Here is a 25,850-nt window from a genome sequence, read left to right on the forward strand (position 1 = left end):
TTAAAAAAATGGTTTGGATAGTTCTGATGTCCAAGAACCATTTTAAACTCTAAAATGTTTAGCTAAATTTAATCTAAGAACTTCTAACTATTTTGCATCAGACTTGCTTCAGATAAATTATGGCTTTTGGAGCCTTCCTCCATCATAATCCTTTGATATTCTTAAAAGACACAATTTATATTTGATTTTATAGTGCAATGTCTGCATAGCTGTGCGCCAAAACAAAGAAGCCTGTCAAAATCACTGTCATCTATCACCTCATTCAATATTTGCATGGAGCAGTTGGTTTTCCCCATTTATGCTTAGCATCTTCCAGGTAGCATTGGAGTAAGTTGAGCTGTGCAGAAAAACTATTTCTATTGGCGGGTAGGTCAATAACCAGAGGACACAGATCTAAGATTATTGACAAAAGAACCAGAGTAGAGATGAGAATTTTTTTTATGCAGCAAGTTGTTACGATCACTTTAATTCACTGCCAAGCAGAGTAATAGCAGTCAAAACTTTTAAAAAGGAATTGAATAGATACTTGAAGGGAAAATTTGCAGGGCTATTGGAGAAAAAACACATGAGTGAGACTAATTGGCTAACTGGCACTTTCAAGGAGCCATCACTGGCACAATGGGTTGGATGGCCTGCTTCTGTACTATGACATAAAGAGCGGTAGAAGTTTAGAGTTCTCTTCTGAAAACAGCCATTGATGCTAGGTCAATTTTAAACTTTAAATGAGATTGATAGATTTTTTGTTATCCAAACGTGTTAAGGGCTATGAAGCAATGTCACGTCTCTGGAGTTATGTCACGGATCAGCCATAATTTCATTGAGAGGCAGAACAGGCTCGAGGGGCTAAATGGCCTCTTCCTGTTCCTATGTTTCTACAGAAGGTAGAACCTTGGAGGTTGGTCAGAAGTGCATTGGAACAGAGGGGGAGGTGGTAATATAGTGGTATTATCACTGGACTCGTAATCCAGAGACCCAGGATAAAGCTCTGGGTTTGAATCCCGAGGCAGATGGTGGAACTTGAATTCAATAAAAATCTGCAATTAAAGTCTAATGATGACCATGAAACCATTGTCAATTGTTGTAAAAACCCATCTGGTTCACTAATTTCCTGTAGGGAAGGAAAGCTGCCATCTTTACCTGGTCTGACCTACATGTGATTCCAGGCCCACAGCAATGTGGTTGACTCTTAAAATGCCCTCTGAAATAGCCTAACAAGCCATTCAGTTGTATCAAATCACTATGAAGTCTATAACGAATGAAACCCGGCTTAGGCCCTGGTGACGACAATGGCAATCTCAGCCTTGTCAACCCTGCAAAGTCCTCCTTGCTAACATCTGGGGTGAGTGTCAAAACTGGGAGAGCTGTCTCACATTCCTTGTGGAGATAAAGTCCTGTCTCCACATTGAGAATATCCTCCGTCGTGTTGTGTGGCACTACCACCGTGCTAAACGGGATAGGTTTCAAACAAATCTAGCAACTCAAGACTCCACACTGTCCGAGCCCCCAAACACTCCTTTCAGGTGAAGAGGCACATCATTTGCACTTTCTTTAATTTGGACTACTGTATTCACCTGCATGTACTCCCCTGTACTCCCCTACATTGGGGAGACCAAACGCAGACTGGGTGACCGCTTTGCAGACCACCATCGCTCAGTCCGCAAGCATAACCAAGATCTTCCTGTCACTTGCCATTTCTGCTCTCATGCCCACATGTCTGTCCTTGGCCTGCTGCAATGTTCCAGTGAAGCCAAATGCAAACTGGAGGGACAGCACCTCATCTTCCGATTAGGCACTTTACAGCCTTTTTGGACTTGACATTGAGTTCAACAACATCAGATCATGAACTCCCTCCTCCATCTCTACTTTTTTTAATCCATTTTTTTATTTTTATATTTCCTCTTAGTTATTTTTATATTTATTTATTTATTTAAAAAAAAATTTTTTTATCCTTTTTCCCCAACCAACCCCCAACCCTTCCACAGGGCCATCTATCACTTGTTTCTATGTTGTGCTTTCATAGGCCGCTCACCCTTGTTCTGCTATTAATTCATTTCTGCCACTATCAGCACCTTCTTTAGTCCTTGCCACTTCCATCATCACTCCCTTTCTCGTGTCGATCACATCTTTGTCATTAGCTCCCACCTATCCCTGACCTTCCATCTTGCTTTACCTGCCCCAGCTCCTCTTAAACAGTATGAAATCCATCATATTTCTACTTCTCTTTAGCTGTTAAGAAGAGTCATGCGGACTCGAAACGTTAACTCAGAGTTTACCGAGTCCTAAAAGACATAGCTGTTAGACTGGATCTACGGCAGGTGGTGAGGAACCAACAAGCATACTTGACCTCATCCTAACCAACCTGCCTGTCGTAGATGCATTTGTCCATGGCAACATTGGTAGGAGTGATCACTACACAGTTCCTGTGGAGACGAAGTCCTGTCTTCACATTGAGGATACCTTTCCTTGCGTTGTGTGGCTCTGCCATTGTGCTAAATAAGATGGATTTCGAGCAGATCTCGCAGCTCAAGACTGGGCACCCATTAGGCACTATGGGCCATCAGCAGCAGCAGAATTGTACTCAACCACAATCTCATGTCCTGGCATATCCCCCATACTATCATTATCACCAAGCCAGGGGATCAACCCTGGTTCAATGTAGAGTGCAGAAGGGCATGCCAGGAGCACATCATGCATACCTAAAAATGAGGTGTCAACCTGGTGAAGCTACAACTTGTGACTACTTGCGTGCTAAACAGCATAAGCAGCATGCAATAGACAGAGTTAAGTGATCCCACAACCAACGGATCAGATCCAAGCTCCACAAATATCCTCATCCTCAATGATGGGGAAGTCAAAAAAGCAAAGGGTAAGGTATTTACAACAATCTTCAGCAAGAAGTTCCAAATGGATGATCCACCTCGGCCTTCACCAGAGGTCCCCAGCATCACACATCCAATTTGATTCACTCCACATGATATCAAGGAATGGCTGAAGGCACTGGATACTGCAAAGGCTATGGGCCCTGACAATATTCCAGTATTAGTACTGAAGACTGATGCTCCAGAACTTGCTGCGCCCCTAGCCAAGCTGTTCCAGTACAGCTACAACACCGGCATCTACCTGGCAATGTGGAAATTTGCCCAGTTATGTCCCATACACAAAAAGCAGCACAAATCAAACCCAGCCAATTACCATCATAAGGTCAGAAGTGGGGATGTTCGCTGACAATTGCACAATGTTCAGCACCATTCGCGACTCCTCAGATACTGAAGCAGTTCCAATCCAAATGTAGCAAAACCTAGACAATATCCAGGCTTGAGCTGACAAGTGGCAAGAAACATTCATGCCACACAAATGACAGGCAATGACCTTCTCCAGCAAGGAAGAATCTAACCATCACCCCTTGACATTCAATGACATTACCATCACTGAAACCCCCACTATCAACATCCTGGGGGTTTCCATTGACCAGAAACTGAAGTGGACTCATTGACCAGAAACTGAAATGGACTAGCCAAATACAAGAGCGGGTCAGGGGTTGGGAATCCTGCAGCAAGTAACTTACCTCCTGACTCCCCAAAGCCTGTCCACCATCTACAAGACACAAAGTCAGGAGTGTGATAGAACACTCCCCACTTAGCTGGGGGAGTGCAGCTCCAACAACATTCAAGAGGCTCAACACCATCCAGGACAAAACAGCCCGCTTGATTGGCACCCCATCCACACATACTCAGTCCATGCACTGCAGGAATCCACCAAGGTTCATTAGACAGCACCTTCCAAACCCACGATCACCACCATCTAGAGTGACAAGGGCAGCAGATGCACGGGAACACCACCATCTGCAAGTTCCCCTCCAAGCCACACACCATCTTGACATGGAAATATATCGCTGTTCCTACACTGTCCATAAGACCATAAGACATAGGAGCAGAAATTAGGCCATTCAGCCCATCGAGTCTGCTCCGCCATTCAATCATGGCTGATAAGTTTCTCAACCTCATTCTCCCGCCTTCTCCATTAACAGATGCATTCTTGACTCGCTGGGTCAAAGTTATGGAACCCCCTCCCTGACAGCACTGTGGGTGTACCTACACCACACGGGCTGCAGTAGTTCAAGAAGCAGCTTACCACCACCTTCTCAAGGGCAATTAGGGATGGGCAATAAATGCTGGCTTAGCCAACGATCCCACTTCCCCAAATGAATTTTAAAAAGTCAAGTCTAGAGGTAGCAAAGGCACAAATGAGGGTTTCAGTAGTGGATGAGCTGAGGCAGAGGCAGAGTCAGGGGATATTACGAAGGTAAAAATAGGTGATCTTAGGGATGATGCAGATATGTGGTGAGAAGCTCATCTCAGGGTCAAATATGACAGCAGGGCTGCAAACAATCTGGTTTTGTCTCAGACTGTTGCCAGAAAGAAGGATGGCATCAGTGTCTAGGGAAAGTGTATTCTAATTCGTCCCTTTATATTTTCAGTAAAAAACTAAACTAATTTCCTTTTGTGCTTATTCATTAACCACTATATTCACAAGTCTGTATATAATATTAAACATCATAACATCAGTCACAAAAGTTGCGCCATAGGCTAGCAAGCCATAAAAAGAGGTAACCAAGCACTAAGTTTTAGTATTGCTGAAAAAAGACATTTTGTTGAAGCTTTGCGTCTTGCACTCAGGACAATTGCAAGGATACCAATGTCAGGGGAAGCAACAACTTTATACGAGCTGAGAAGAGTGTGCTGATTGGTTCGCAAGTAGACTCTGATCCGTGGAGGTGTTGCCATGGAGAATGCATCAGTTAATGGTGACTGACAGTTAACTGCCAAGCATTGTTTGAAATTTTAAACAAGGCAGCTTGACTCTGATTGTTCAAGGCATTGCCCTGAGGAATGAACCAGCAAATAGCTATTACATATTTCACTTATTTTGTTTAGTTGAAACAGGTGCAATTTGTGTACATGTTCTTTCTGTCTGTAAAGAACAGGGCCCTGTGTATTAATATATGTAGCTTCCAGTACATGCAAATGCGCAACACTGTGAGCCTTGTCCTTCCAGGATAATGAGATGCACTGGACACTTTTCAGGGCCGAAAGTGATGGCCTTAGGCCCATTCATGAGTTTACGCGATATACAACACGAAATGATCTGATCAGCAATACTCAAGTTCTGTACTACCAGACACTATGCTTTAATTCTAGAAGGGTAGAATTGAAAGTAGGAAAGTTATGCTAAACTTGTATCGAAGCTTGCTTGGTTGGACCAGGCAGTTCTGGTCACCATATTATAAAAAGGATGCTGCGGTACTGGAGAGGATGCAGAGAAGATTTATAAGGATGATACCAGAAAGGAGTGGATATACGTATCAGGAAAGGATTGACAGGTTTGGGTCTCTTTTCTCTTGGAAAAAACCAAAGGGTGACCTAACAGAAACCTTTATAACTATGACTTTGGTAGAGAGAATATTAAGAGAATGATTTTTTAAAAATTCATTCTTGGAATGTGGGCATTGCTGCCTAGGAGAGCATTTATTGCCCATCCCTAATTGCCCTTGAGAAGGTGGTGGCGAGCCACTTTCTTGAAACGCTGCAGTACATGTGGTGTCGGAACGCGCAAGGGGAGGTGGTGGCATAGTGGTATTATCACTGGACTAGCATTCCAGAGACCCAGGGGACCTGGGTTCAAATCCCACCACAGCAGATGGTGAAATTTGAATCCAATAAAAATCTGAAACCATTGCCGATTGTTGTAAAAACTCATCTGCTGTCCTTACCTGACCTACATGTGACTTCAGACTCAACGTGGTTGACTCTTAAAATGCCCTCTGAACAAGGGCAATTAGGGATGGGCAATAAATGCTGGCCTAGCCAGCGATGCCCACATCCCATGAATGAATTTTTAAAAAACAATGCTCTTAGAGAGGGGGCTCCATTATTTTGACCCAGCGACAGTGAAGGAAGGGCGATATAGTTCCATGTCAGGGTGATGTGTGGGTTGGAGTGGAACTTGCAGGTGCTGGTGTTCCCATGCATCTGCTGCCCTTCTAGGTGGTAGAGGTCGCAGTTTTGGAAGGTGCTGTCTTGTATTCATGGCCTCTAGCTGTCAAAGGAGCCTTGATGAGTGGTGAGGAATAGCATAACTAGAGGCCATCAATGTAAGATAGTCACCAAGAAACCCAATAGGAAATTCAGAAACTTCTTTACCCAAAGACTAGTGAAAATGTTGAACTAGTAAATGAGGGAAAAGGGAATAGATGGTTATGATGGTATATTTAGATGAGAAACCATAAGAGGAGGCTCGAGTGGAGCATAAACACTGGCATGGACAGGCTAGGCCTAATGGCCTGTTTATGTGCTGTATTTTGTATGGTAATCCTATGAATACTTATTAGATCACCCTTAATGTTTTCTGCTCCAATCAATACAGCCCTAGCTTTTTGACAATCACATCAGAATGAAGTCCAGTTATCCCTGGCATTATCCATTAATCACCTTCTTCTTAGTTCAAAATGTGAAAGTTGTGAAAAATGCGAAGTCATCCACTTTGGTAGGAAAAACAGAAATGCAGAGTATTTCTTAAAAGGTGAGAGATTTTATAGCATTGACATCCAAAGGGACCTGGGTGTCCTTGTTCACAAGTCACTGAAAGCTAACATGCAGGTGCAACAACAATTAGAAAGGCAAATTGTATGTTGGCCTTTACTGCAAGAGGCTTTGAGTACAGAAGTGAAGAAATGTTGTTGCGGTTGTATAGGACCTAGGCAAGACCACAGCAGAATAGAATCATAGAACAGTTACAGCACAGGAGATGGCCATTTGGCCCGTTGAGTCCATGCCGGCTCACTGCAAAAGCAACTCAGCTCATTCCACTCCCATCCCCTTTCCCCCAAAGCTTTGTAATTTTTTTCTGTTCGGGTGCTTATCCAATTCTCTTTTCAAAGCCATGATTGAATCTGCCTTCATCACATTCTCAGGCAGTGCATTCCAGATCCTGGCCACTCGCTGTGTACAGAAGTTTCCTCATGTCACCTTTGGTTCTTTTGCCAATCACATTAAATCTGTGTTCTCTGGTTCTTGACCCTTCCACCAATGGAAACAATTTCTATCTACTCTGTCTAGACTCCCTCATGATGTTGAACATCTCTATCAAACTTCCCCTCAACCTTCTCTTCTCTAAGCAGAGCAGAACCAGCTTCTCCAATCTATCCACATAACTGAAGTTATCCTCTTCCCTGGAATCATTCATGTAAATCTTCTCTGTGTCCCCTCCGAAGCCTTCACATCCTTCCTAAAGTGAAGTGCCCTGAATTAGATACAATACTCGAGTTGAGGGTCAGCCAGTGATTTAAAGGTTCATCAGAACTTCCTTGCTTCTGTCCTCTTTATAAAGTCTGGGATCCCATATGCTGTTTTAACCATTTTGTCAACTTCTCCTGTCATCTTTAACAATTTGCACACATATACCCCAAATGTCTCTGTTTCTGCACCCACTTTAGTATTGTATCTCTTATTTTCTGTTGCCTCTCCTCATTCATCTCATCCACATATATCACTTCACACTACTCTGCATTAATTTCATCTAACACTTGTCCGCCCATTCTGCCAACCTGTCCACGTTCTCTTGAAGTCAATCGTTGTCCACCTCACAGTTCACATTATGTCTCAGTGGGGGCTCTGAAAAAGAGTCATACGGGCTCAAAACGTTAACTTTGTTTCTCTCTTCACAGATGCTGCCAGACCTGTTGAGTTTTTCCAGCATTTTCTGTTTTTATTTCAATTTCCAGTATCCACAGTATTTTGCTTTTATTATCATAATATTTCCAAGTTGTGTCATCTGCAAATTTTTAAATTGTGCCCTGTATACCCAGGTTTAGGTCATTAACTTTGATCAAGAAAAGCTGTAGTCCTAATATTGACCCCTAAGAAACCCCACTGTAGATCATTTTCCAGCCCGAGAAACAATCACTCACCACTACACTTTGTTTCCTGTCACTCGGCCAACTTCGTATCCACGCTGCCACTGTCCCTTTTAGTTTATGGGCTTCAACTTTGCTGGCAAACCTATTATGTGGCACTTCATCAAATGCCTGTTTGGAGTCCATTTCGACCACTTCAACCATATTAACCTCATTGACCCTTTCTGTTACCTCATCCAAAACTCAATCAGATTGGTTAAACACAAATAACTTTAACCTAAACTGTGCTTGCTTTCATTTTCATATTTTTTATTTTTGTTTTAATTTTATTTTTATTTTTTTTCGAATCAACTTTACCACTTAACCATTTGATGACCATGGAGGCATTCAACTGCACAACAACAAAGGTGCAAAAAATGGATAAATTAACTCAAGAAGCTGAATGCATAATTACTATCCATATCTTTATAAATACTGAGATACATTTTTAAAAAGTGATCGTCCCTCTACAGCCAGTAATATTGTCAAAGGGACAATTCAACTTAGAAAGCAGTCTACTAGCATGGTACACTGCAGAATGGGATATAGTTTCTTGTCTGTTGCTGCACATGCCATCAATTCCCTTTGTTACAGGGTGTTGGTTAGGGGAAGGAAGAAAAGTATCAGGTGGAAGGAAGTATTGCTCCACAAAGGAAGAGAGAGGCCACAGAGGGAATCAACCCAGACTGCTGCCAGGTACTTCCCTGCCAATGCTTACAGTGTATAATGACAAGAGCTAGTAGAGATCAGATGTCGATCCTGTGACTAGGAAGTGGTTTGCTGTCCAGTGGAGCTAAACAGGGGAACAAATTATTTAAAAATGAATTAAATACCAACTGACTTAAAATTGGCACAAAAGAAATTGCACTATAGGTTTTAACTCACCAAGTAGTTTTCATCCTGGAATGCATAGTGCAACGTGGTAATCCACTGGCTGTCTCCATTCACCAACACATCCCGCTCCTCTCGAAAGCAGGCAGTCTGGATTAAAAACAAGATGCAAGTTATACACAAAATTAGATAAGATCAAGAATAGTAGGACAGACATGGCTCAAATGCACAAAAACTTGAATTTTTGCTTTTCAGTGCAGGTATTAGAAGTTGGTTAGCTCAATTAGATGGATGGCTAGAGTGTAGTGCAGTGTAGCCTGCAGACAACAAGGATGCTACATGGAGAGAGATCAAATATCTAGTGAGTCTTTTGATACAAATGGGAGATGTGATTAGGGTGCTAACTTGAACATCAGCTCACTTTACCAGAATGATAGGGAGTGCAGGGTTCATGGCTAACCAGGGAGTATTCACATCCAATTCATAACTGAAGAGATTAAATGCATTACAGTTCATAAAATGAGCCTTTTTCTCTTTAATTATTTAATTTTTGTTTTAGATAAAAGCAAGATTAAAATACAACAGTGTAATATAAGTTTGGGTTTAAAAATGCTTCCTTTGTAAGATCTACTGTGACTGAGGGAAATCTATAACTAATAGGCCCTCTTCATGGCAATAAATCCACTAAACCATAGCCAGTTCTCTCTCTCCCTCCCCAACTACTTCCCCTATCCAGTGAGCATCGTCGGATTTTTTTCAAACCAAAATATGAGCAATATGTCACCACAAATCACTTGGAAATTTGACAAACTACTAGCTGGAAAATACCAGACAACTAATCTGCTTCAATTACTTCGTTTAAATTGCAATCCAATGTAATTACACACATTAGACAAGTTAAAGATAGCTGTACTTGAAATTGAACATCAGGCCAAAACAGTTTAACTTTTTTTAGCATCTAACTTGGATCAAATATAGCCCACAGCTCTGTTGGCATCCAAGATAATCCTTCCCCACAGCCTGTCAATTCCTTGCATTTTTGGATGGTTCTCAGTGAGACAGAAAAAGGAATTTTTGTTTAACAAGCTAAAAAAAGGTCACTTTGCTGACTCCAGGGACAAGATGCAAGAACTAATTGACCCTTGGGTAAAGAATGGAAAAAGCATGCAAGGTTTACCGTTATACAACACAATGCAGCCGTGTCAGTACAAATTGCACCAACTTTTCAGTCATATAAAAGAAAACGGTCATCTAAGCATATTTTCCTTATTCGTTCATAGGATGGTGGGCTTCGCTGGCTGGGCCAACATTTATTACCCATCCCTAATTGCCCTCGTGAAGGTGGTAGTTAGCTGCCTTCTTGAACCACTACAGTCTATGTGGTGTAGGTACACCCACAGTGCTGTTAGGGATGGAATTCCAGGGTTTTGACCCAGCGACAGTGAAGGAACGGTGATATATTTCCAAGTCAGGATGGTGTGTGACTTGGAGGGGAACTTGCAGGTGATGGTGTTCCCTTCTATCTGCTGCTGTTCTCCCTCTAGATGGCAACATTCATGAATTTGGAAGATGCTGTCTGAGTAGTCTTGGTGAGTTCCTGCAGTGCAACTTGTAGATAGTACAGACTGCAGCCACTGTGCATCAGTGATGGAGGGAATGAATGTTTGTTGGCGGGGGGAAGAGTATCAATCAAGCGGGCTGCTTTGTCCTCAAAGGTGACAAGCTTCTCAAGTGTTGTTGGGAGCAGCACTCGTTCAGGCAAATGGAGAGTATTTCATCACACTCCTGGCTTGTGCCTTGCAGAAGGTGGACAGGCTTTGGGGATTCAGGCGGTGAGTTACCTGCCACAGGGTTCACAGCCTCTGACCTGCTCTTGTAGCCACAGTATTTATATGGCTAGTCCAGTTCAGTTTCCAGTCAATGGCAACTCCCAGGGTGTTGACAGTGAGAGATTCAGCGATGGTAATGCCATCGAACATCAAAATGTCAGTGGTTAGATTCTCTCTTATTGGAGATGGTCATTGCCTGGCACTTGTGTGGTGCAAATGTTACCTGGCACTTCTCAGCCCAAGCATGGATATTGTCCAAGTCTTGCTGCATTTGGACATGGGCTGTTTCAGTATCTGAAGAGTCCTGAATGGTGGGCTGAACATTGTGTAATCATCGCGAACATCCCTACTTCTGATCTTATGATGGAAGGAAGGTCATTGATGAAGCAGCTGAAGATAGTTGGGCCTAGGACACTACCCTGAGGAACTCCTGCGGAAATGACCGATCTCCAACAACCATAACCATCAACCAGGGAAGATTTTACCCCTGATTCCCATTGACTCCAGTTTTGCTCCTTGATGCCATACAAGATCAAATGCTGCCTTGATGTCAAGGGCAGTCACTATCACCTCACCCCAGGAGTTCAGCTCTTTTGTCCATGTTTCAACCAAGGCTGTAATGAGGTCAGGAACTGAGTGACCCTGGCGGAACCCAAACTGAGTGTCAGTGAGCAGGTTGTTGCTGAGCAAGTGCCACTTGATAGCACTGTTGATGGCCCCTTCCATTACTTTACTGATGATGGAGAGTAGACTGATGGGGCAGTAATTGGCCGGGTTGGATTTGTCCTATTTTTTGTGCACAGGACATACCTGGGCAATTTCCCACATAGCCAGGTAGATGCCAGTGTTGTAACTGTACTGGAACAACTTGGTGACGGGTGCGGCAAGTTCTGGAGCACATTTCTTCAGTACTATTTGCCAGAATATTGTCAGGGCCCATAGCCTTTGCAGTATCCAATGCCTTTAGCTGTTTGGTAATATCTCGTGGAGTGAATTGAATTGGCTGAAGACTGGTATCTGTGATGTCAGGGACCTCTGAAGGAGGCCAAGATGGATCATCCATTCGGCACTTCTGGCTGAAGATGGTTGCAACTGCTTCAGCCTTATCTTTTGCTCTGATGTACTGGGCTCCCCCATCATTGAGTATGGGGATATTTGTGGAACCTCCTCCTCCATTTAGTTGTTTAACTGTCCACTACCATTCATGACTGGATGTGGCAGGACTGCAGAGATTAGATCTGATTCATTGATTGTGGGATCACTTGCTGCTTATGCTGTTTGGCACGGAAATAGTCCTGTGTTATAGCTTCACCAGGTTGACGCTCATTTTAAGGTATGTCTGATGCTGCTCCTGGCATGCCCTCTTGCACTCTTCATTGAACCAGGGTTGATCCCCTGGCTTGGTGGGAATGGTGGACTGAGGGATATGATGGGCCATGAGGTTGCAGATTGTGATTGTTCATAATTCTGTTGCCGTTGATGGCCCACAGCACCTCATGGATGCCCAGTATTGAGCTGCGAGATGTGTTTGAAATCTATGCCATTTATCACAATGGTAGAGCCACAGAACACAATGAAAGGGTATCCTCAAATGTGAAGACGGGACATCAACTCCACAAGAACTATGCGGTGGTCACTCTTACCAATAATGTCATGGGCAAATGCCATCTGTTAGGTTTGGTTAGGATGAGGTCAAGTATGTTTTTCCCTCACCACCTGCCGCAGACTCAGTCTAGCAGCCACGTCCTTTAGGACTCAGCTAGCTCAGCCTGTGGTGGTGTTACCAAGCCACTCTTGGAGAAGGACATTGGAGACCCCACCCAGAGTACATTATGCACCCTTGCCATCCTCAGTGCTTCCTCAAAGTGGTGCTCAACATGGAAGACTACTGATTCATCAGTTGAGAAAGGGGGGAGGTGGTGGGCGGGCGGTGCGTGGTAATCAGCAGGATGTTTCCTTGCCCGTGTTTGACCTGATGCCATGAGACTTCATGGGGTCTGGAGTTGATGTTGAGGACTCCGAGGGAAACTCCCTCCTAACTGTACACCACTGTGCCGCCACCACTGCTGGACCCATCCTGCCAGTGGGACAGGCCATGCCCAGGGATGGCAATGACGGTGTCTGGGACATCATTTGTAAGGTACGATTCTGTTAGTATGACTATGTCAGGCTGTGGCTTGACTGGTCTGTGGAACAGCTCTACCAATTTTGGCAAAAGCCCCAGGTGTTAGAAAGGAGGAATTTGCAGGGTCGACAGCGCTGAGTTTGCCACTGCCTAGATCGATGCCAGGTGGTCCTTCCAGTTTCATTCCTTAGAGAGTTTCTAGCGATTGTGATACAATTGAGTGGATGCTAGGCCATTTCAGAGAGCATTTAAGAGTCAAAACTGTATTGCTTTGGGTCTGGAGTCATACACAGGCCAGACCAGGTAAGGATGACAGATTTCCTTCCAAAAAGGACATCAGTGAGCCAGATGGCTTTTTACAACAATCGACAATGGTTTCATGGTCATCATTAGATTTTTAAATCCAGATATTTTGAATTCAAATTCCAACATCTGCTGTGGTGGGATTTGAATCCAGGCTCCCAGAGCATTCCGATGAAAGAAAAATACTGTGTTTGCTGGAAATCTGAAATGAAAACAGAAAATGCTGGAGAAACTCAGCAGGTCTGGCAGCATCTATGAAGATAGACACAGAGTTAACGTTTCGAGTCCGTATCACTCTGCTTCAGAGCTAAAGTAGAAATGTGATTGATTTTATATTGTTTAAGCGGGAGTGGGGCAGGTGAAGCAAGATAGACAGTGATGGATAGGTGACAGCTAAGGAGAGATTGACAAAGATGTCATGGACACAAGAGAAAGGGAGTGCTAATGGAAGTGGTGAAGACTAAAGAAGGTGCTGATAGTGGCATAAAGGTAAGAAAGCAGAATGTGTTAATAGCAGAACAAGGGTCAGCGCTCTGTGAAAGTACAACATGGAAACAAGTGGCCCTGTGGATGGGTAGGCGGGGCGCGGTTTGGGGAAAGGACTTAAAAAATGAATAAACAACTAAAAATAAATCAATAAAAATAAAAATGAAAATAACTATGAAGAAAAATAAAAATTAAAAATAGAAAAAAATATTGATTAAAAGTTAGAAATGGAGAAGAGAGATCATGGTCTGAGGTTGTTGAACTCAATGGTCCGGAAGGCCGTAAAGTGCCTAATCGGAAGATGAGATACTGTTCCTCCAGTTGCGTTGAGCTTCACTGGAATATTGCAGCAGGCCAAGGATGGACATGTGGATATGAGAGCAGGATGGTGTGTTGAAATGGCAAGCAACAGGAAGGTCTGGGTCATGCTTGCAGACTGAGGGAAGGTGTTCCGCAAAGCGGTCACCCAGTCTGCGTTTAGTCTCCACAATGTAGAGGAGACTGCACTGGGAGCAGCGAATGCAGTAGACCAAATTGAAGGATCTGCAAATGAAGTGCTGCATCACCTGAAAGGAGCGTTTGGGCCCTTGGACGGTGCGGATGGAGGAGGTAAAGAGGCAGGTGTTGCACCTTCTGTAATTGCATGGGAAGATGCCATGGGAAGGCCACCAGGCTAACAGCAGCACTCTACAATGATTCACGTTGGAATATAACTAACTGGATATTAGCCGCTCTCCACAAGGATTCACACTGGAATATCACAGAATCACAGAATTTTAACAGCCATTCGGCCCATTGTGTCTACACAAGCTTGCCAAATGAGCATTATGACCTAGCGCCATTGCCCTGACTTTTCCCCATAACCCTGCACGTTGTTTCTAATTAAATAATAATCTAATTCCCGCTTGAATACCTCGATTGAACCAGCTTCCACCACACTTCCAGGCAGTGCATTCCAGACCCAAACCACTTGTTGTGTGAAAAAGTTTATTCTCATGTCACATTTGCTTCTTTTGCAAATCACTTTAAATCTGTGCCCTCTCGTTCCTGAACCGTTCACTAGCCCGAACAGCTTCTCCCTATCTACTCTGTCCAGCCCCTTCATGATTTTGAACAACTCTATCAAATCTCCTCTTAGCTTTCTTCTCTCCAAGGAGAACAGACCATAAGACCATAAGATGTAGGAGCAGAAGTAGGCCATTTGGCCCATTGAGTCTGCTCCACCGTTCAATGAGATCAAGGATGATCTAATAATCCTCAACTCCATTCCTGCCTTTTCCCCATAACCCTTGATTCCTTTTCTGATTAAAAAATGTCAATCTCAGCCTTGAATATACTTAATGACCCAGCTTCTACAGCCCTCTGCAGTAAAGAATTCAACAGGTTGACTACCCTCTAAGAGAAGAAATTCCTCCTCATCTCTGTCTTAAATGGGTGACCCCTTACTCTGAGATTATGCCCTCTGGTCCGAGATTCTCCCACAAGGGGAAACAACCTCTCAGTATCTATCCTGTCAAGCCCCCTAAGAATCTTATATGTTTCAATAAGGTTACATCTCATTCTTCTAAACTCCAATGAATACAGGCCCAACCTACTCAACCTCTCCTCGTAAGAAAATCCCTACTCAACCTAGTGAGCCTTCTCTGGACTGCCTCCAATGCCAGTATACCTTTCCTTAGATAAGGGGACCAAAACTGTTCACAGTATTCTAGGTGTGGACTTGTATAGTTTTAGCTAGACTTCCCTATTTTTATAGTCCATTCCCTTTGAAATAAAGGCCAACATTCCATTTGCCTTACCTGTTACCCGCTGTACTTGTATGCTAGCTTTTTGGGATTCATACACGAGGACTCCCAAATCCCTCTGTGCTGCATCTTTCTCTATTCTTCCTGCCAAACTGACATTTTCCCACATATTCCATCTGCCAAGTTTTTGCGCACTCACTTAACCTGTCTATATCCCTCTGTAGACTCCTTGTGTCAGCCTCACCACTTGCTTTCCCACCTATTTTTATGACATCAGCAAGCTTGGCGATAGCATGTTCACTTCCCTCATTCAAGTCATTAATATATATTATAAATAATTGTGGCCCCAGCACTGATCCCTGTGACACTCCACTAGTTACGGGTTGCCATCCTGAAAATGCCCTCCTTATCCCAACTCTCTGTCTTCTATTAGTTAGCTAATCCTCTATCCATGCTAATATACTACCCCCAACACCATGGGCTCTTAACTTATTAAGTAGCCTTATGTGCAGTACCTTATCGAATGCCTTTTGGAAATCCAAATATATTACATCTACTGGTTCCTCTTTATCGATCCAGCTCGTTACCTCCTCAAAGAATTTTAATATATTTGTCAGGCATGATTTCCCCTTCATGAAGCTATGCTGACTATGCTTGATTAGATTATGTATTTCTAAATGTTCTGATATTACATCCTTTATAACAGACTCTAACATTTTCCCAATAACAGATGTTAAGCTAACTGGCCTATAGTTACCTGTTTTTGTCTCCCTCCCTTTTTGAATAAGGGTGTTACATTGACAGTTTTCCAATCCTCTGGGACTTTTCCGGAATTTAAAGATTCTTGGAAGATTACTACCAGTGCAAATACCATCTGTATAGCTACTTCCTTTAATATCTTGGATGCAACCCATCAGGTCCAGGGGGCTTATCAGCCTATAGCCCCATTAGTTTCGCTATAACTTTTTCTCTAGTGATAGTTATTGTATTTATTTCCTCCCCCCATTTTGCCCCTTGATTATTTAGTATTTTTGGAATGCTATCAGTGTCTTCTACTGTGAAGACTGATGCAAAGTATTTATTCAACTCCTCTGCCATTTCCTGGTTCCTCATTAATATTTCCCCAGCCTCTTTCTCTAAGGAGCCTATATTCACTTTTGCTTCTTTCTTCCTTTTTTTATATTTAAAGAAGTTCTTACTGTCCGTTTTTATAATACTTACTAGTTTATCCTCAAAGTTTATTTTCTCCCTCTTTATTATTTTTTAAACATCTTTTGTTAGTTTTTTAAAAACTTTCCCAATCCTCTGGCTTACCACGAATCTTTACCACATTGTGTGTTTTTTCTTTCAAATTTGATACCATCCTTAACTTCCTTGGTTAACCATGGTTGGTTTGTCCCCTTCAGTCCTAACCTTTCCAATCTATCTTCATAACTGAAGTTTCTCATCCCTGGAATCATTCTTGTAAACCTCTTCTGCACTCTCTCCAATGTGTTCGCACCCTTCCCATAATATGGTGCCCAGAACTGTACACAATATGCTGAGATCTAACGAGTGTCTGATATAAATTCAGCATAACCTCCCTGCTCTTGTACTCTATGCCCCTATTATAAAGCCTATGATACTATATGCTTTATTAACTGCTCTCTCCACCTGTCCTGCTACCTTCAATGATCTATGCACATATACACCCAGGTCTTTCTGCTCCTGCACCCCCTTCAAAATTTCACCCCTTATTTTATATTGTCTGTCCATGTTCTTCCAATCAAAATTCATCACCTCACACTTCTCTGCATTGAACTTCATCTGCCATCTATCTGCCCACTCCACCAACCTGTCCATGTCCTCTTGAAGTTCTACACTGTCCTCCTCGCAATTTATAACACTCCCAAGCTTCGTATCATCTGCAGATTTGAAACTGTCCCCTGCATACCAAGATCTAGATCATTAATATATATCAGGAAAAGCAAGGGTCCCAATACCAACCCCTGGAGAACTCCACGACAAACTTTCCTCCAGCCTGAAAAATATCATTGACCATTACTCTCTGCTTCTTATTTTTCAGTCAGTTTTGTATCCACCTTGCCACTGTCCCTTTAATTCCATGAGCAATAACTTTTCTCAAAACTCGGTTGTGTGTTACTGTATCAAATGCCTTTTGAAAGTCTATGTACACATTAACATCATTACTCTCATCAGCCTTTTCTGTTACCTCCCCAGAAAACTCCAGCAAGTTAGTTAAACAGGATTTCCCCTTTAGAAATCCATGCTGGCTCTTCCTTATCAACACCCATATTTTTCCATGTGGCTATTAATTCTATCCCGAATAATTGTTTCTAGAATCTTACCCATCATTGAAGTTAAACTGACGGTCTGTAATTGCTGGGCTTATCCTTACAACCTTTTTTGAACAAGGGCGTAATGTTTGCAATTCTTCAGTCCTCAGGCACCTTGCCTGAGCCTAGGGGAGACTGAAAAATTATGGCCAGTGTCCCTGCAATTTCTACTCTCACTTCCTTCAATATCCTTGGATGCATCTCATCCAGTCCCAGTGCCTTGTCAACTTTAAGTACCGACCTCTATTAAACAGTTCCTCCTTGTCAATTCTGCACCCTTCTAGTGACAGAGTTTCCTCGTCTGTCACCATGGCCTGGGTAGCATCTACCTCCTTGGTAAAGGCAGATGCAAAGTATTCATTTAATACCTCAACCATGGCCCCTTCGTCCATGTGTAAATTCCTTTTTAAGCCCCGAATCGGCCCTTCTCCTCCTTTTACCATCCTTTTACTATTTATATGCATATAGAAGACTTTGGGATTCCCCTTATGTTGGCTGCCAGTTTTTTCTCATAATCCCTCTTTGCTTCTCTTATTTGCTTTCTCACCTCCCCTCTGAACTTTCTGTATTTGTCTTGGTTCTCAATTGTATTTTCTACCTGACACCTGTCAAAAGTGCGCCTTTTCCTCTTTAACTTAATTTCTATCTCCTTTTTCATCCAGGGAGCTCTGGATTTATTTGCCCTACCTTCCTCTTTCGATGGAATATACCTTGCCTGTGCCTGAACCAATTCTTTTTGAAGGTAGCCCATTGTTCAGCTACCAGTTTTCCCGCCAATCTTTCATTCCAGTCTATCTGGCCCAGCTCCGTTCTTACCCCATCGAAGTTGGCTCTCGTTCAGTTAATTTTTCTTACTCTGGATTGCCTATCGTCCTTTTCTATCATCATCCTAAAACGTACAATACAATGATCACTGTCTTCTAAATGTTTCCCCACTGACACTTGATCTACTTGGCCCACCTCATTTCCAAGAACCAGGTCCAACAGTGTGTCTTTTCTTGTTGGATTGGACACATACTGCTGTACAAAATTTTCATGAACAGAATCTAGATACTTTTGCCCCTCTCCGCCTTTTACACTATCACTGTCCCAGTCAACATTTGGGTAATAAAGTTCCCCATTATAACTACTCTATAATGCTTGCATCTCTCTGTAATTTCCCTGCAGATTTGTTCTTCTACATCCTTCTCACTAGTTGGGGGTCCATAGGCTACACTGAACAATGTAATTGTATCAAAACAAAAAACTACTGCGGATGCTGGAAATCCAAAACAAAAACAGAATTACCTGGAAAAACTCAGCAGGTCTGGCAGCATCGGTGGAGAAGAAAAGAGTCGACGTTTCGGGTCCACACGACCCTTCAACAGAACTGAGTATAGTTAGGAGAGGGGTGAAATATAAGCTGGTTTAAGGTGGGGGGCGGGGGGAGAGAAGTTGAGGGTGGGTGGTTGTAGGGACAAGCAAGCAGTGATAGGAGCAGATAATCAAAAGATGTCACAGACAAAAGGATCAAAGAGGTGTTGAAGGTGGTGATATTATCTAAGAAAAGTGCTAATTAAGAATGGATGGCAGGACATTCAAGGTACAGCTCTAGTGGGGGTGGGGTGGAAAGATTGACAAGGTAATGTAATTGTATCTTTTTGTTCTTTAGCTCTAGCCAAATTGATTCTGTCCTTGAACCCTCTGGGACATCCTCTTTATCCAGCACTGCAATGCGCTCCTTAACCAATACCGCCACTCATCCTCCTTTCCTTTCTTTTCTATCTTTTCTGAACACCTTGTACCCGGGAATATTTAACACCCAGTTCTGCCCTTCCTTGAGCCAGATCTGTTATCGCCAGAACATCATATTTCCACGTGGCAATCTGCGCCTGTAACTCCTCAGTCTCATTTGCTATACTCCATGCATTCACATACATGCATAGGTAACCCTGATTTAGATTTTGTTAGTTTCTCCCTCACCCCGACTTCACCTATTGACTTATTATTCTCTATACTAGTGCCATCTGTCTCTCCTAGTATTTTGTGCACCCTGGTATTCCACTCTAATATTTTCTCTTGGTTCCCACACCGCTGCCAAGTTAGCTTAAAGCCCTCCCAACGGTACTAGCAAAATGCCCCACAAGAAACATTTGCTCTGTTCAGGTGCAATCTGTCCGGCTTGTACAGGTGCCACCTCCCCCAGAGCCAGTCCCAGTGCCCCAGGAATCTAAAGCCCTCTCTCCTGCACCATCTTTCCAGCCACGCATTCATGTGCTTTAAACTCCTATTTCTGTACTCACTGGCACATGGCACTGGGAGTGATCTGGAGATTACTACATTTGAGATCCTGCTTGCTAATTTTCTACATAGCTCCCTAAATTCTGATTGCAGGACCACATCTCCCTTCCCACCCAAATCATTGGTACCAATGTGGACCACAACCTCTGGCTGTTCACCCTTCCCAGAAAAATGTCCTGCAGCCACTCTGTGGCATCCTTGACCCCAGGGAGGCAACATAACAAACTGGAGTCATGTCTGCAGCCACAAAAAAGTCTGTCTGTTCCCCGAACTAATGAATCCCCTATCACTATTGCTCTTTCTTTCTTCTTCCTCTCCTCCTGTACAGCCAAGCCGTTCGTGGTGCCACAAACTTAAGTCTGACTGCACTCCTCTGAAAATCAGCACCCTCACCAGCGTCCAAAATGGAAAACCAATTTGTGAGTTGGACCCCAGGGAGGCCTGCACTACTTGCCTACTTCTCTTGGACTACCTGGCGCTCACTCATTCCCTCTGTCTCCAGGCCCTTAAGCTGCGGTGTCAGCACCTCTCTGAATGTGCTATCCACGTAGCTCTCAGCCTCGTGGATGCGCCACAGTGACTCCAGCTGCCACTCGAGCTCTGAAACCTGGGGCTCAAGTTTCTGCAGTTGGCAGCACTTCCTGCACATGTAGTCGCCTAGGACACTGGTAGCGTCCAAGACTTCACATTATAGGACACACATTCCACTTGACTGAGCTACCCTGCTATGTCTTGACTCTACTTCCCTTATGTTAACTTTATTATACATTGGATTATTTATATCCCTTTACTATATTGGCCCTAAATTTCCCTTCTTCCTGGCGCTTCCCAGCTAAACCAGGTATAGCTACTTGTTTAAATATATTACTTTTCTAGTTTACTCACCAGGGCCTACTTACTAAGGCCCCTGCTCTTCTTTCTGAGGAAAGGTAGAGAAGGAAAAGAGCTCCTCCTGCCTCCTCACCGAACCCCCTCAGTCACATCTGCTCTTGAACTCTCGCCATTTCTCGCGCTGTTTTTATAGCTCCTCTGCTCTGTGTCACTGACTACCTATCCCGGGGTCCTCCTCTCACACTCTCCTCTAGGTGCTGCTGACTGCCTGTCCCAGGGTCCTCCTCTCGCTCGCTCCTCTATAATATAACTGATATAACTAATATAATATATATAACTAATATAACTAACTGGATGTCAGCAGCTCTCCACAATGATGCACACTGGAATTTTCTTTTCGTCTACGGGATGTGGGCATCGCTGGCTAGGCCAGCATTTATTGCCCATTCCTAATTGCCCTTGAGAAGGTGGAGGTGAGCTGTCTTCTTGAAAGCTGCAGTCTCTGTGGTGTAGGTACACCCACAGCACTGTTAGGAAGGGAGTTCCAGGATTTTGACCCAGGGACAGTCAGAATAGCGAATGGCTTGGAAGGGAACTTCCAGGTGGTAGCGTTCCCATGTGTCTGCTGCCCTTGTCCTTCTAGATGGTCATGGGTTTGGAAGGTGCTGTCTAAGGAGCCTTGGCGAGTTTCTGCAGTGCATCTTGTAGATGGCAGACACTGCTGCCAAAGTTCGTCGGTGATGGAGGGAGTGAATGTTTGTGGATATGGTGCCAATGAAGTGGGCTGCTTTGTCCTGGATGGTGTTGAGCTTGTTGAGTGTTGTTGGAGCTGCACTCATCCTGGTAAGGGGAGAGTATTCCATCACATGCCTCATGTGTGCCTTCTAGATGGTGGACAGGCTTTGGGGAGCCAGGAGGTGAGTTACTAAGAAGGCATATGGGATACTCGCCTTTACTAGCTAAGGCATAGAAAATAAGAGCAGGGAGGTTATGCTGGAACTGTATAAAACGCTGGTTAGACCACAGCTAGAGTATTGTGTGCAGTTCTGGAATCCACATTATAGGGAGGATGTGATTGCACTGGAGAGAGTGCAGCGGAAATTTACTAGGATGTTGCCTGGGCTGGAGAGTTTTAGTTATGAGGAGAGATTGGATAGACTGGGGTTATTTTTCCTGGAGCAGAGGAGATTGAGGGGGGACATGATTGAAGTGTATAAAATTATAAGGGGCATAGATAGGGTAGACAGGAAGGAACATTTCCCCTTGGTGGAGGGATCAACAACCAGGGGGCATAGATTTAAGGTAAGGGGCAGGAGGTTTAGAGGGGGTGTGAGGAAGAAATTTTTCACCCAGAGGGTGGTGGGAATCTGGAACTCACTGCCTGAAAGGGTGGTAGAGGCAGAAACGCTCATAACATTTAAGAAGTATTTGGATGTGTGCTTCCGATGCCATGGCATACAGGGCTATGGGCCTAGTGCTGGAAAATGGGATTAGAATAATTAGGTGCTTGTTTGACTGGTGCAGACTCGATGGGTCGAAGGGCCTTTTTCTATGCCGTAGACCTCTATGACTCTAGGTGTTCAACATTATCAGAGCCTTTGGTAAGATAAATAGGGAAAAGCTATTACTCGCCGCAGGATTCCTGACCACTGGCCTGCTCTTGTAGCCACGGAATTTAAATGGCTAGTACATTTCAGTTTCTAGTCAATGGTAGCCCCCAGGATGTTTATAGTGGGGTTTCAGCGATGTTACTGTCATTGAATGTCAAGGCGCAACGGTTCAATTCTCTCTTGTTGGAGATGGTCATTGCCTGGCACTTGTGTGGCGCGAATGTTGCTTGCCACTTGTGAGCCCAAGGCTGGAGTTTGTCCACGTCTTGCTGCATTTGGGCATGGACTGCTTCAGTATCTGCAGGGTCACAAATGGTGATCTTATGATGGAAGGAAGGTCATTGATGAAGCAGCCGAAGATGGTTGGGCTGAGGACACTATCCTGAGGAACTCCTGCAGTGATGTCCTGAAACTGAGATGATTGACCTCCAGCAACCACAACCATCTTCCTTTGTGCTAGGTATGACTCCAACCAGCGGATTCTCCCTGATTCCCATTGACTCCAGTTTTGATCGGGCTCCTTGATGCCACACTCGGTCAAATGCTGCCTTGATGTCAAGGGCAGTCACTCTCACCTCACCTCGGGAGTTCAGCTCTTTTGTCCATGCTTGAACCAAGGCTGTAATGAGGTCAGGAGCTGAGTGACCCTGGCGGAATCCAAACTGAGTGCCAGTGTGCAGGTTATTGCTAAGCAAGTGCCACTTGATAGCACTGTTGATAATCCCCTCCATCACTTTACTGACGATGGAGGGTAGACTGACATGGCCGGGTTGGATTTGTTTTGCTTTTTGTGTACAGGACATACCTGAACAATTTTCCACATTGTCGGGTGGATGCCGGTGTTGTAGCTGTACTGGAACAGCTTGGTTAGGAGCACGGCAAGTTCTGGAGCACAAATCTTCAGTACTATTGCCGGAATATTGTCAGGGACCATAGCCTTTGCATTATCCAGTGCCTTCAGCCGTTTCACATGGAGTGATTCAAATTAGCTGAAGACGGGCATCTGTGATGCTGGGGACATCTGGAGGAGTCCACGATGGATCATCCAGTTGACACTTCTGGCTGAAGATTGTTGCGAATGCTTCAACATTATCTTTTGCACTGCTGTGCTGGGCTCCTCCATCATTGAGGATAGGGATATTTGTGGAGACTCCACCTGCAGTGAGTTGTTTAATTGCCCACCACCATTTATGACTGAATGTGGCAGGACTGCAGAGCTTAGAGCTGATCTATTGGTTTTGGAATCGCTTTGTTCTGTCTATCACTTGCTGCTTATGCTGTTCGGCATGCAAGTAGTCCTGTGTTGTAGCTTCATCAGGCTGACACCTCATTTTTAGGTATGCCTGGTACTGCTCCTGGCATGCCCTCCTGCACTCTTCATTGAACCAGATTTCATCTCCTGGCTTGGTGGTAATGGTAGAGTGGGGTAATGATGGGTCATGAAGTTTCAGATTGCAGTTGAGTACAGTCCTGCTGCTGCTGATGGTCCACAGTGCCTCATGGATGAGTGACCCATGAAGGAGGCGGTGGCATAGTGGTATTGTCGCTGACTTGTATTCCAGAGACCCGGGGTAATGATCTGGGGACCCGGGTTCATATCGCACCAAACTTCACCACGGCAGATGGTGAAATTTGGATTCAATAAAAATCTGATGATGACAATGAAACCATTGATGATTGTTGTAAAAACCCATCTGGTTCACTCATGTCCTTTAGGGAAGGAAATCTGCTGCCCTTACCTGGTCTGGCCTACATGTGACTCCAGACCCACAGCAATATGGTTGACTCTTAAATGCTGCCTGAAGAAGGACAATTAGGGGTGGGCAATAAATGCTGGCCTAGCCAGCGATGCCCACATCCCATGATCGGATATAAAAAAAGTCTGGAGTTGCTGGTTCTGTTCGAAATCTATCCCATTTAGCATCGTGGTAGTGTCACACAACACAGTGGAAGGTATCATCAATCTGAAGATGGGACATCATCTCCACAAGAACTGTGCAGAGGTCACTCCTACAGGTACTGTCCTGGACAGATGCATCTGTGGCAGACAGGTTGGTTCCCTCACCACCTGCCACAGACCCAGTCTAGCAGCTATGTCTATTAGGACTCAATCAGCTGGGTCTGTGGCGGTGCTATCAAGCCACTCTTGGTGATGGACACTGAAGTCTCCCTACCACAGAGTATATTCTGAGCCCTTACCACCATCAGCGCTTCCTCCAAGTGGTGTTCAACATGGAGGAGCATTGATTCATCAGCTGAGGGGCGGGGAACGCTACACAGTCATCAGCAGGAGGCTTCATGGGGTCTGGAGTCAATGTTAAGGACTCCCAGGGCAACTCCTTCCTGACTCTATACCACTGTGCCGCCACCTCTGGTGGGGCAGGACAGACCCAGGGATGGTGATGGTGGTGTCAGGGATTTGACCTGTAAGATATGATCTGCAAGGTCTGACTATGCCACTTGACTAGTCTGTGAGACAGATAGTAAGGAGGGATTTGCAGGGACGACAGGGCTGGCTTTGCCATTGTCGTTTACCAGTGCCTAGGTCAAAGCGAGGTGGTCCATCTGCTTTCTTCCTTTTTATTGACTTTGTAGTGCTTTGGTACGACTGGGTGGCTTGCAAAGACATTTTAGAGGGCATTTAAGAACGAACCACATTACTGCGGATCTGGAGGCACATGTAGGCCAGGCCAGGTGAGGGCGTTAGATTTCCTTTCCTAAAGGACATTAGTGAATTGGAAGGGTTTTTACAACAATCAGCAATGACATCATTAGACTTTTAATTCGAGATTTTTTTATTGGATTCAAATTCCACCAACTGCCGTGGCGGGATTTGAACCCGGGTCCCCAGACCCAAACCTCGGTCTCTGGATCATCAGTCCAGTGACAAAACCACTATGCCACTGCCTCCCCCTAATGTAACTGGATATCAGCAGCACTCCAAACTGATTCACCATGGAATATCACTAAGTGCATATAACTCCATAATGGTTCACACTGGAATACAACAAAATAAATGTCAGAACCTCGCAACAATGATTCACACTGTAATATAACTAACTGGATATCAGCCGCTCTCCACAGTGAGTCACTTCCTTGTCAAATTACTCCTTCCAAAGTGTAGCACCTCACACTTCTCAGGGTTAAATTCCATCTGCCACTTATCTGCCCATTTGACCATCCCGTCTATATCTTCCTGTAACCCAAGACACTCAACCTCACTGTTAAACACCCGGCCAATCTTTGTGTCATCTGCAAACTTACTAATTCTACTCCCCACATAGTCATCTATCTCGTTTATATAAATGATGAATAATAGGGGACCCAGCACAGATCCCTGTGGTACGCCACTGGACACTGGCTTCCAGTCACTAAAGCATCCTTCTGTCATCACCCTCTGTCTCCTACAACTAAGCCAATTTTGAATCCACCTTATCAAATTACCCTGTCTCCCATGTGCATTTGCCTTCGTTATAAGTCTCCCATGTGGGACCTTGTCAAAGGCTTTGCTGAAATCCATATA

General features: G+C 44.1%; 1 protein-coding gene across 6 annotated transcripts in view; it reads right to left on the bottom strand.

Annotated features, from left to right (window-relative positions):
• LOC144681055 (serine/threonine-protein kinase MRCK alpha-like) overlaps positions 1-25,850 on the bottom strand; it is a 607,421-nt gene that overhangs the window by 276,826 nt on the left and 304,745 nt on the right. For all 6 annotated transcript variants that reach the window (XM_078542748.1, XM_078542747.1, XM_078542746.1 and 3 more), the window contains exon 4: positions 8,837-8,932. In XM_078542748.1, coding sequence (XP_078398874.1) covers positions 8,837-8,932 — 96 coding nt within the window. The remainder of the gene's footprint in view (positions 1-8,836; positions 8,933-25,850) is intronic.

The sequence above is a fragment of the Cetorhinus maximus genome, chromosome 5 (assembly GCF_964194155.1).
Source record: "Cetorhinus maximus chromosome 5, sCetMax3.hap1.1, whole genome shotgun sequence".
NCBI lineage: Eukaryota > Metazoa > Chordata > Chondrichthyes > Lamniformes > Cetorhinidae > Cetorhinus > Cetorhinus maximus.